Source organism: Syzygium oleosum, unplaced genomic scaffold, assembly GCF_021117445.2.
Source record: "Syzygium oleosum isolate NSW1041296 unplaced genomic scaffold, Sole_v2.1 Sole_v2.16, whole genome shotgun sequence".
NCBI lineage: Eukaryota > Viridiplantae > Streptophyta > Magnoliopsida > Myrtales > Myrtaceae > Syzygium > Syzygium oleosum.
In genome coordinates, this window is record NW_026607500.1 from 1,260,299 (window position 1) to 1,273,179 (window position 12,881).

Below are 12,881 nucleotides of genomic sequence, written 5' to 3' on the forward strand. Positions count from 1 at the left end.
GGTTGATGGACCCAATTTTGTCTCGAACGGATTTGGTGTCGACGAATTGAGAGTTCAAGCATCGGGGAATGTAGGAATCCACGAAAAACTCAAAATTCACTTTGGGGTTTTTGTTGGGTTAATATTATCAAAAATCCTAAATTGGTGCACTCGGGTCACATTAATCAAAAACTAATTTTTATATCACAAAAGTTCTCAAACTAATATAGTCATGCTATATTTATCCTAAACTAATTTCAATGTAAAAAAAATCGCAAATTAATACATTTGTGCCACATGTACTCCAATTTGGTGCATCCGTACCATATTTACCCCAAATTGTGGTAAATCTAAGATTTTTGAAGTAAATGTAGCATGAGTGTAGTAATTTAAGATTATTGATGATATTAGCTTTTTTTTTTTGTTTTTTTAGGATTTTATACTTCTTTTACCTAGTTGCAAATTAGTTACAAAACTACCCTTGCTCTTACCATTGGAAAAAGCTGATTGGCGATGATTTGACCTAACGAGTTTAAACCCTTAATTGAGACTAACTTAGCTACTTCAAGCCTTCGTTTGAAATGAAACCCACTTTGAGATCTTTCATTGAAAAAGGGCTGCACTTTAAGTCTTTATTTGAAATATTCTCTTTAAGATATCAAGATTACAATACAGAGGTGTTTTGGTTGTTCTCCTAATCAATATTTTGGGGCTCGGTACTCTGAAGGTATCTCAATGACATACCTATAACGTACAACAAGCCTCGATACGTTTCCCGCAATTTATAGTAACCTTTTCTTTTTTTGGCTAGAATCGACCCATTGACAAAGAAGTACAAGGAAAGGCAACAATTCTCTATCTAAGCGACATCTGCTGTAATTGTCTAAACAGAAAGTTTGTTAAAAAGGAGGCGTGAAATCTCTTTGCATTAGAGTTGTCACAAACATTAGTCTCCTGGGGAAGGGGAAAGCATCCTGGTAATATAAGAGAAGAGACCTCCTCCTTGCATCAGATTGCCTCCAGTCGGTCCAGGATAACACTTCTTAGGGCCGGGCAGGCATGGAAGCAGGGGGTTGAACAGCCGCTAAAGGGTTCACCTGGTAAGAAAATGCAAGCTGCCAAAAATCTACCAAAGCATTCTTCAGCGCCAAAGCCTGTCTCTTGATGTACCTGAAATGCGAGAGAATCTGACGAAGCATCAGAATAACGATTAGTTTGTCTCAAAAAACACTTCCCTAACAAGCAGTTCAATAAAAACACTGGAGGCCACTTTCTAGAAATGAATCCCTCTCTCTCTCTCTCTCTCTCTCTCTCTCTCTCTCTCTACAACATCCAAGTTTACACCAAAATTAGAAAATGAGTTCCCAAAAACAACCCATGTAACACGGTTCAGAATATGTGGCTTATCCAGGCTAAAATTCTTTACAAACTTAAAGTGGTTTAGAGCATTCAACTGATTCCACCAAAAGAACGCAAATAACATCTGTGGCTCACATAAACCCAGTTACAACAGTTTTAGTCAGCAACCAGCTGTTGGTAAACAAGGTGGAAAAAAATTAAAGATCATTTGCAACTGCAGTATTAAGACCAATCAATTAACTATTGCATCATCAATCACTAACAGCTGTTTTTGAAAAAAAAAAAAATTCCTTGTACTTCTGATTCTTACAATTGGCAGGGTGAAGTTCGTTTTCAGAGACCACAGTCAGACAGCATGTCTGAGTTGGGAATGAAAGCTGACAGGTCCAGCAGACAAAGGGCATTCAACGCCACAAGCCTCCCCACACAGTGTGGGTATGTGGTGGGGTTGATACATGCAGCCTTACCACTGATTTTCCAAAGAAGCTGTTTTGGTGACTTAAATTGTACCCCTTGCACTATATCTCTTGCAATTTGGGAGGAAAAAAGCTGATTCTTGAGAAACCAAATGCCAGTTTGTTTCATAGTTTCTGGATCTTATAAGTTTATAGAGCAGCATACACTCCATCGTACACATACAGAACCCAAAAGCCAACCTGACCGTGGTTTACTTTTAACTAGCACGTCGGAAGTGAATTGATTTACAAGCATGTTTGCATAACCTCTGTAGGACACCCGTAAAACTTGAGAATAAATTCAAAAATATTAAAGGTGGTCCCACTGCTGATGATACCTAAATTCCAGAACATGACACAGAGAATTATTTTAGGAGATATATCCATGCCTAAGGTCCAACTCATAGGAGACCACCAATTCCGCAACCGCATGCAAAGATCCATAATAGCCAATATTGATGCAGGACAGAGATAGGGGTGAGCGGTTATGGATTTCGTATGTGTTCCACCTGGAACCGGGGACCTACCCATGGGAATAGGTTCCTCATTTTTTGGAACCTAAAACCTACCCTACATACTTTGAAACTTGGAACCTATCCTGTTATAGGTTCCAGGGTCAGTTCCAAGGTTCACCCAAATTCCAACTGTATTATTAATTGAACAATTGCAGTGAATCATCACCTTTAATGACCATTACTCGCTGCTACGATACACTGACCACAACTTATATTTAAACACACGAAAAATATGAAACATTAATAAGTCATAAAATGAAAGCTCAAATTAGTGATTCCAGATTATACACTCATCATCTAATGCCATTGAACATCGCGGGATCACACAAAGACATAGACCAAGAAAAAACACAAAAAATTTGTTTAAAGTTTAAGGTTCCAGGTTCCAGTTTTCACCTACCTATAACCTAGAACCCACCCATCAAAACAGGTTCCCCAGTTTTTGGAACCTGGAATCTACCCTACATACTTTGGAACCTGGAACCTACAGGCTCCCACCGGTCAGGTCACCCCTAGACAGAGGTATTTATGGCGCCATTAACTTCACAAGGAACTGGTATTTCCTAGTTATGCATAAATACGTTCTGTGATGGCTCAGCAAATCACCAAGTTTAAATAGGCAGTGGTACCACGAAAATGCATTAGAGCCAAGACAAGTTACCTATTCAAGGCAGATCGCTCTCTTCGCACAATGAAATATGCGAGCAGCATCAGGCATCCCAGCAAGATCTTCCCATTAGATAGGACTAACCGAAAATTGCCAAATCTCACGTTGATTGACTGAAACAACCAGAAACATGGCTTGCCTTGTCCATACAACTTCAGAATTGCTAGTTTCCGATCATGTTCTCTGTTTGGCATGCTTTTCTGTCCTACGGATCTAATAAATTCTTCCGATGCATTCGCTTCTCCTATTAAAGGAACTTCATGCTCATTTAGCATATGTGACAGGGGATCTTGTGATAAGCTAGTGGCCTTGATAGCATATAGCGAATGCAACCTTCTGAGCAAGTCCTACCAATTGCAAGTTGAAATGACAAACTGTTAACATTCTCTGCATCAAGGACAGTACCATGTGTTATTAAACCAAAATTCATTTCAATCAAGTTCGTGCAAAAGTGAAGCATCATTCTTTGATTGAAAGCCATCACAGAAATGATTTTAGTAGCCAAACAATGCAATACTTTACACATTAAACTGAGAAACAAGGCAAGTCGGCTGATGCTCTATAGTCTTATGGCAAAGATGCTAAACAGTTTGTAAGCATCTGTGATATTAGAATCACCCTACAATCAATTATTCAGATACTATACATCAAATGGGAACGAGATGATTAATGAAATCTATATCACTGCTAAAATGAAAATTAACAGTAAAACGAGGAGCCTACTTTCTGGATAGCCTAACCAGAGAATGCATCTTAAATACCCCAGGACACATGATAAATTCCTTGCAAGTGTATTAAGGATAAGATATCCATGCCCTAAGTTCAACCCCGTAGAGACCGGCTACCACCTTTAACATCAGAAACCGGCCTACAACCTAGAACCTGGAACATCTTAAGTAAAAAGAGTTCGGAGTATATCCAACAGAGTTTCTTTTTCTTCTTTTTATTTGATTCAATAACTGGCAAGCAGTATCCCAAATATACCTAAACATTTGCTCCAACATCACAAGTATAAACACCAATTTATCAGTACAAAATTCTATATACCAATCAATGCACGATAAGAAACGCACTAGAAGGTCCACTGGGCTGTAAGTACCTAAATCAGGACAGGACCTAGGTTCACCCGAGTATGAACTGTGTCCAAGTAGTTAGGCAGACCTACAGGGTCAGGTCCAAAATCAAGTTGACCCCCATGCTTTTGCATCGTCAATATAGATAATTTTTGCAAACAACTTAAGAAGTAACAATGGGGCTAAATTTTTAAGATTGTGTGCTCTTGTCTGTGTGTGTGTTGTGTTGTGTGTGTGTGCGCGCGCGTGCATGCAAGAGAGAGACAGAGACAGAGAGACAGAGAGATAGAGGGTGGCATGGGATCTGTATCAGACAAGAAAAGCCCAGTTAAATGCCATTATTCCATAACACTTGATACATCTGAATGTCATAAGACAGATTGAGATTAAAGTCAGAAGGCCACCAATGTTAGTTAAGGCAAAACCGATACAGGAGAAACCAGACCCACTCATAGAATAATGTTCCCCTCATGCACTATACTCTAAGTCCCTTTTGCCACATTAGAGGAAAAAGTGGACCTTGTTCCACTTTAACATCCATATTAACGTCGAGCACATTATTGCCCCATCATCATAACAGCAAGAAATAATGAAAAATGGCCCAAACTCAACCTGCAATACGGTAGTCATGACCATGTAAGGAGCTGGGTGGGTGAGAATAGTAAGCCAGGAAAAAAAACCTCATATATTTCTATTTTTTTTTTTTTGGGTAAGGAACCTCATATATTTCTATTAACATGTACCTTTTCCATTAATTTGGATGATACCTAAAAATGTATCTCAAAACAATCTATAAAGCAGTCAATTCCACCTATTTCACTATTTCTTGGCAGTGATTTCAGCAATCACATAAGTTAAGAAAACATGGGAAGCAAATTGCATACTCCAGGCTCACTTATCATCAAATTGCAAGCATGTTGAACAATTATCAATGATCTCATAAATTCCATAAATGAATGGTTCTCAAAAAGTATGGTTGCAAAATCTCTCTTACCTGCCTCTTATCCTTAGGCAATGCAGCTTTCTCAACCCAACTTATGGCCGGTTCAAATTCACCCAATATTCTAGCCAGTAAAGTCAGCGCATAAATGTCAACAACTCCCAAATATTTATCAACTCCCAAAACAAAATGTCCATCACAAATTTCTGTGCAATTAACATTTGCCTCTGCATTGACAGGACTGTAATATTTCTCATCCACATAGTTCCAGTTGCTGAGGAACTCCTCTAGAACTTTTCGAACCCCTGGAGAACCTTCCGAAATCTGCAAACAGGCCCTGATAGGAAACTGCACCAGTAAGCGAAGTTCATGTTGTTTGTAAAAGAGGTCATCTAACCTGCATTCAACATGCTAACCAAAGATGCTCTTCTTAGAGACTAAAGGATGTATACTGATATCACACCAACAATTGGTAAAAAGTAGACAATACGGACCAAGCATAACATAGGTCTTACTCTGCAATAAAGTTAAGGCATGTATAGTGCATGAGATGACATTGACTACCAATAAAACTATATCATCAAGTTGCATTATGGGTGTGGTGGAAGTGGGTAGGGCTGTTACCACATCTTAAAAAGCATTGTTTGTAGCATACACCAAATCAATACATGATATGTACAACTTAAATCAACATATTCCAGTACTGCACTTGTCAAGTCTTCCTATTTTACTTCTATCCACCTCTATACAGATCATGTCAACAAAAGACACAAGGCTCTCTCTCTCTCTCTCTCTCTCATTTGAGTGAACAGCATTTTCGAAGTTGTCATTTCGAAGTTCATAATGACTAAGGATTGAACTGACTCTTGCCTTTTACTTTTTTTAAATCTCATGGCTCAAGCACTTTGACTTTTTTAAAACCCAAAATACCTGAAACTTTAACAACATACTGATGTTGACACATGACTTCACATAGAGCTTTTTCATATATTGGAAATTTGAACAAAATTCTAAATATTGGCAAAATGTAATAAAAAAAATACTTTTTGCTTCTACAAAACAAATACAAACACACGATAACTAACACTGTGATATAATTCATTGTTTTGGAAATTTAAGTATATTATTCAATGGGTTTTGGTCAATCTAGGTGAGCTACATTCCTAAACCCATGTCAAGTTGTCAGCAGTTAAGAGTATATACAAACTTCAAGGTACTTAATTAAAGCAATGTCAATATACTGTAATGCTTTTCTACAACTCTTCCGAATATATCAACTTATAGTCAATTTTGCACAAATGATAAGCAATTACAAAAAAAAAAAAAAAAAGTCCTCAGGTTTATCCTTATTAGCATTTTGCATCCTCTAGTTTCAAAGCCTACACTTCACACCTTCTAATTCCTATACATTTGCCAACAATTTCCTATAACATTAGAGACCAAGGCGTAGTGACTGCAGGCTTTCTTAGAACCTCACAGTGCAAAGTGGATAATTTTGAAACTAAAGGGTGCAAAGTCCGTGTAAGGGAAAGTTTGGGGTGGGTTATGTGAAATCCTTTGTTTAGCCCGGAGAATATGCCCTTAAAGGTTGTGAGATGTTTTTGGAAGATATAACAACCAAACAAACTTAAAGGCCTGAATCACATGTATCTCTTGGTTTAAGCCTTAAGGCACAAATGCGATAAACCCATCAACGTCATACACAATCTACCTAAATCCTCTTGAGATCTTTGTGTTTCATTTATAATAATTGGTAAATGGAGCAGGCCAAATATGGATCTAACACAGTCATGTAAAACATTGAAGCAAAACCACTGCAAGGCAAATAGCCCAGTTGCTTGTCTGGGGTCATCACCAAAGACAGAGAAATTAACATACAAAAAGAAAGGAAAAATAAACAAGAACAATGAAGAACGCAAAACTCCAGATATTTTCTTTTCAAAAATAAGGAACACAAATTCCAAAAGGCAAAACATAGCATATAATTGGATGCCTTAGAGAATCAGACATCTTAACACTATCTTGTTTAGCCCCATAACCAAAATAAGATGAGCATAAATCAGCCTCATATTGATGAAGGTTGAGAAATGTACCTTCACCAATGGTAGAGAAATAAAGGTTGAGAAATGTTGCTCACTAGCTTCAATAAGGACTTCAATTGGATGCAAACACTAAATATATTTAACCAATGATCTATTCTTTCTTTTGCACTTTTGCTCTTCAAAAGGGTCAGGAAAGCATCAACATTTATATGGAAACCATTCCACGAAAAGGCATTATTCAACATGTAGAATTGAAAACGCGATAATGCAAGAAGACACCAAATTACCCAATTTGGAGAACTTCAACGGGGATGGCAGCAACAGAACTGAACAATTCCGTTAGCTTATGCAGAATTTCTGCAGTCCTGCAAGAAAATACTACCAGTTACCATACAGTTTTAACTTTCCCCCTAAAACTAAAGCGAGCATGAAAATTTGCATATATAAGTCATTTTATTTATTGTGCACTCAATAAATTCTCCACCATGAAGCTTCCTTAAAGATCTTTTTTGCTAGTTGAAGTGCTCTGTGGGTCCAGAGCACATTCGTCCACAATCAAACTCAGAACTTGTTCCTAACACCCTCACCTCCCCTCCCCCTTCCACCAGGCCATGTGCCTTGGTGGTTCCTTCAAGAAGTTATAACCTAAAATAGGGGGACTAAAAATCTCAACAGACGGTTCAGACCAGGTCCATCTTGTTAATATTGTAAGGATTGTGTTAACGAGTGGCAACTGATTAAGGAAACTTTACACTTTCCAATGCACTACATGCCCTCATGTTTTGCACGATCAGTGCTTTGTAATTGAAAATTTTCAAATTAAGTATAGTTAACAAGTGCCCTTGGGGCACTTGCTAACAAGACCCGCATTGTTATTAAGATCTACTGATGTATCGACATGCTTCACAGTTAGATACCCGAAACATCTTCTCATGAGCAGGTTGATGCACAGGCTTTTAAACTAAACACTGAAGAAAGACAATATGCTTCTAAAGATTATAAGAAAGTTTTGTCAATGGCGTGAGATACGAAATCCCCATGATATGAACTACACAGGGAAGGCTGCAAAATGCATGTATTAATCAAACTAAGAGAACATGTAAAGAGCACAGGTACCCACTCATCAGATGGAAACTCATAACAAATCAATGAAATCAAGCAAAAAAAAAAAAAACGGGACCTCCCCATTTCTTTCAAAGACTGCACTAACACCATCCCAGCCGATTCCATCATGTCATGCAGCTGCGAAAGACCGTCTCCTGATTCTCCAAGGAGATCACTCTTGTTCCGACAGAGACGCTCCAGAACAGAGGAGGCCAACGAAGCCGCCTCCTCGTACATAGAGCACACCAGGTAACTGCGAATTCCAGAAAAAGAGAGAAAGAAACATGAGCAAGACGAAATCACAAGAAACGACGACCAAGAGAAATCCATGGAACCCCTCTTACCTCTCGCAGATGTCGATGTCTCCCCAGATAGTAGGTTCCGACGAAGTCCCCACCCTTCCCGCTGCCTCCATAGTCTCCCACTGTGTACCTTCTCGAGGCAACCGCTGATGCCCGCTTTCCCACGAAGGAGCGGCCGAGAGCCGAAGTTGGTCGTCCCGGCAGTCGGAAGAGCGGGTTAAGGCGGCGGCGACGTACCGAGAAAGAGTCGAGGAATGGTGGGGGCCGAGGCAGCGAGCGAGAGAGATGTGGAGAGACGGAACCTGGCCGCGTCACCGGCGTCCGCCGACGAGCACGCGAGTTTCAGTCGGTGCCCGGTGGCGGGAGGCGGCGAGGTGTGGCCGATAAAGGGCGGGGCTCCGGCCGAGACGTAATCTTGGGGGACGAGACGGTGAGCCGCGCGAAGGATGAGAAGTAGAAGAGGGAGTCATTTTTCTATGCTCATTTCGAAGGGAATTCATAAATCGATCACTATGACTCATAATTTTTTAAAAAAATTTCACCACAAGTGTTGTAAAATGCCACATGAAATTTTCCAGTAAAGAAAATTGTCGATATCACTCAAAGTGATAGAACACCAAAATTGTGCTAGTAAAAAGGTTATGGCACGCTTTTATCGAAATTCACTAGATCGGATTGGTTAAAACCATTGATTTTGTGGCTTCCACACATGAGACCCCTAATAAGATAGGATATTAAATCCGGCTGCGTTTAGTCATCCGGATTTCTAGTCAAGATAGGATTGGATAAGATAGGATATAAGATCCAAAGGATTTGTTATATCCTATTTACTGTTTGGTGAATCACAGTAATAAAGCCGAATATTTTCATATATTACTATGTTTATTATTTGCTATGAACGTTATATCAATATAAATGAACCTAAAAATTGCACAAACGGAAATAATAAAAATTTGGGTTAATACTACGAAAAATCCCAAACTGGTACGCCTATGATAATTTTACTCCAAACTAATTTTTTGACCACCAAAAATTCCAAACTGGTACACCTATGACAAATTTACCTTTAGTTTATTTCTGCTAAATTTTCTGTCAAATTGCTTTGTTAAATAACATACGGCAATTGACGGATGTACTAATTTTATGTTTTACCCTCCGTTTGTCACAAGCATACCAGTTTATGATTTTTTGTAGTATTAATTCAATTTAATGAAAACTAACGGAGAGTAAATTTGTCACAAATATACCAGTTCGGGGTTTTTGGTGATCAAAAAATAAATTTAGGGTAAATTTGTCACGGATGTACCAATTTGGAGTTTTTTGTGGTCAAAAAATTAGTTTGGGATAAAATTGTCACATATGTACCAGTTTGGGGTTTTTCGTGGTATTAACCCTAAAAATTTCTCACAACACTCTTACCTATGTCATTTTTATTTATTTATTTATTATTTTTCCCTCTCTTTTTTTATTAATTTCTTTTTCATTTCTTCCCCTTCCATCATTCTCTAATAAAATTTTATTAAATAGTAAACTATACAAATATGCCTAAAATATGTTATAAATATAAATACTAAATGTGTATATATATATATGAAATTTATATCATGAGATAGAAAGAAATTTAAATATATAAATAAAAATAAGAATAAATAAAAACGAATTTATTGTTATTTTTTTGTTATTTTGAATTTTTTATATTAAAATTCAAATATTATTTATATTCGAATATTATTTAATTTTATTAATTTAACAAGTTTGTTATTCGAGAAAAATAACTTTTATATTATGGATATTTGAAATTCTATCCACATTTATCCCACCTCTCCCATGAGATAATTTTATCCGAGCTATATCCCTACTATATCCGACTTTATCCTATCTTGAGTAGGTACCAAATATGAGATATGATAAAATTTATCCTATCCCAAATTTTACTATATCCTATTTACTGTTTAGTGAATTGTAGTAATAAAGCTGAATATTTTTACATATTACTATGTCCATTATTTACTATTAACGTTATATTAGTATAAATGAACCTAAAAATTGCACAAACGGATATGAGAAAAATTTATCATGACACTCACGCCTATTTCATTTTTATTTATTTTTTATTATTTTTCTCTTTCTTTTTTAATTATTTTCTTTTTCATTTCTTCCCCTTCCATCATTCTCTAATAAAATTTTATTAAATAGTAAACTATACAAATATGCCTAAAATATGTAATAAATATAAATACTAAATGTGTATATATATATATATATATATATGAAATTTATATCATAAGATAGAAAGAAATTTGAATATATAAATAAAAATAAGAATAAATAAAAACGAATTTTTTTTTATTTTTTTTGTTAATTTGAATTTTTTATATTAAAATTCAAATACTATTTATATTCGAATAATATTTTAATTTTATTAATTTAACAAGTTTGTTATTTAAGAAAAATAACTTTTATATTATGGATATTAAAAATCCTATCCATCTTTATCCCACCTTTCCTATGGGATAATTTTATCTGAGCTATATCCCTCTTATATCCAACTTTATCCTATCTTGAGCAGACACTAAACACGGGATAGGATAAAATTTATCGTATTCCGAATTTTATCCCGAGTACCAAACGTAGCCTAAGTTCACTAAATTTGAATACAAACAAATATGTCGGGATAAGTACACTATAAGTACCATAATTTTTTTATGGCACTTGAGTACCATCACTTTTCTTTCGATCAAAATAGGTTAAAAATCGTTTACTTCGGTGCCTATTTTGCCGATTCATCTTATGTGACTTTTCAAACTTATTTGATCTCGACGTGGCTTTTTTAACATAAAATTAAAGTTCAATGTGGAAAATTGTCAATCCGACACGACATAAATCTCTCTCTTGTAAGCCGCGAAAACGACACTTAAGATCTCCACAACTAGAATTTATGGAACTGTAATCGAGTAAAAGAGGATTTGCACACTTAATTTAGGATCCTTCGTTCTTGATGCGGAATAGCGACGATTCTGAATACAAGCACTTCTCCTCTATTGCCCTCTATATCATTGGCTTATTGAGACTGCCCCATTCAGTAACTGCTCCTTATGTGAGGTTATTTGTACATCAGGGTTAGAGAAGACACTTGAGCACTATTTATAGAGTTTAAACCACATGCCCTCTCATCATAGGCTGGGCTTTACTCAGCTCGCACTAACCAGGCCCATATTAAACTAATTAAGAATATTTATATCTTACTGTATTAGATAAATCCCATAAAACAATAAATTACAATATCAATTAACGTAGTCCATATTAGAAAAACTCTTACATCTCTAACTTAAGTTATATTAATTGAAATTGTACTTCATATACGCACATTTGTGTTGTTCTAGTGATTATTCTTAACAATCAATACGATCTCATAAAGTTTCAAACACTGAATCATGGCAATGACTGCATGAATACGTACAGAGCATGACATGGTCATAAGTGCTTTTAATTCTATCGATATGGATTCAATGTGATAGTGTGGCAAATTAATAACAATTCATAGGGAGTGATACCTTATGTGTTATCTCATTTATCAGTCCACATTCTCTCTCCTTAAATGTCACGAAACCTGATGTGTCACCGGATAATACCCTTATGGTTCCAATAAACCTCGTTATGGTTCCAATAAACCTACATATGTCTTATTCTTTTAGTTAATTTTACTTTATGTGTACTAAGATATATCCTTAAAGCTAATAACTAAATGCCCTTAGCCTTTACTAAAGGTGTACACAATACCTTAAGATTTTCATCAGATATATGTATTTAATACGATAACAATGCATTCATAAACACTTTCTTGAATACAAATGAGTTGATACATATAAAAATATGTTGCAAAATGCAATAAACATAAATGTAAACATTATTAGAGCAAAATTAAAACAGCTCCCACTAAATAACATCTCATGATGCTCGTAAGTCCATGCTAATAACATGTCATTCAAATATATAAGGGCGAAGACCTTTAGTTCGTGGATTTGCAATCATATCATTTATGGAAATATGCTCTATTGCAATGTCACCATTATTAACTGTTTTCTTTATGGTTAAAAATTTGACTGCCATATGCTTAGACCCTTTAAGACCTTTGTTGTTATTGATAAATAACACTGCAGAGTTATTGTCACAATACAACCATGTGGGCCTATCCACAAAATCAAATATGGTCAACTCCTTAATGAGATTTCGGAGCCAAATACTTGAGTAGCGGCCGTAAATCATGTTACAAACTCTGCTTGCATGGTCGAGGATGATATAGAATTCTGTTTCTCGTTTTTTCATGATATTACAATTCCTGCTAATATAAAGATATACCCTATTGTCGACTTCATATTATCCTGACATTCGGTAAACCTGCATATGAATGTTCTACTAACTGCAAGTCCTCAACATGTTTGTAA

The 12,881-nt window shown here is 36.2% G+C and overlaps 1 protein-coding gene across 1 annotated transcript; it reads right to left on the bottom strand.

The window, feature by feature from the left end:
* Positions 1–1,010: 1,010 nt before the first annotated feature.
* On the bottom strand, positions 1,011–8,868 carry LOC115686931 (protein APEM9). The gene is made up of 6 exons (XM_030612357.2): positions 8,479–8,868; positions 8,211–8,387; positions 7,318–7,395; positions 5,043–5,325; positions 2,970–3,322; positions 1,011–1,149 (listed from the first exon to the last, which is right to left on the bottom strand). Exons 1-6 carry the CDS (start codon positions 8,547–8,549, stop codon positions 1,023–1,025), a joined length of 1,089 nt encoding a protein of 362 aa, XP_030468217.1. The 5' UTR covers positions 8,550–8,868; the 3' UTR covers positions 1,011–1,022.
* Between the last annotated feature and the right edge of the window lie 4,013 nt (positions 8,869–12,881).

Excerpts from the sequence above, each read along its gene's own strand:
- LOC115686931 (XM_030612357.2), bottom strand. The coding sequence starts at position 8,549 with ATGGAGGCAGCGGGAAGGGTGGGGACTTCGTCGGAACCTACTATCTGG. Across the intron at positions 8,388-8,478 it reads GACATCGACATCTGCGAGAG|TTACCTGGTGTGCTCTATGT; the intron begins GTAAGAGGGGTT and ends TGGAATTCGCAG. Across the intron at positions 3,323-5,042 it reads TGCCTAAGGATAAGAGGCAG|GACTTGCTCAGAAGGTTGCA; the intron begins GTAAGAGAGATT and ends TGCAATTGGTAG.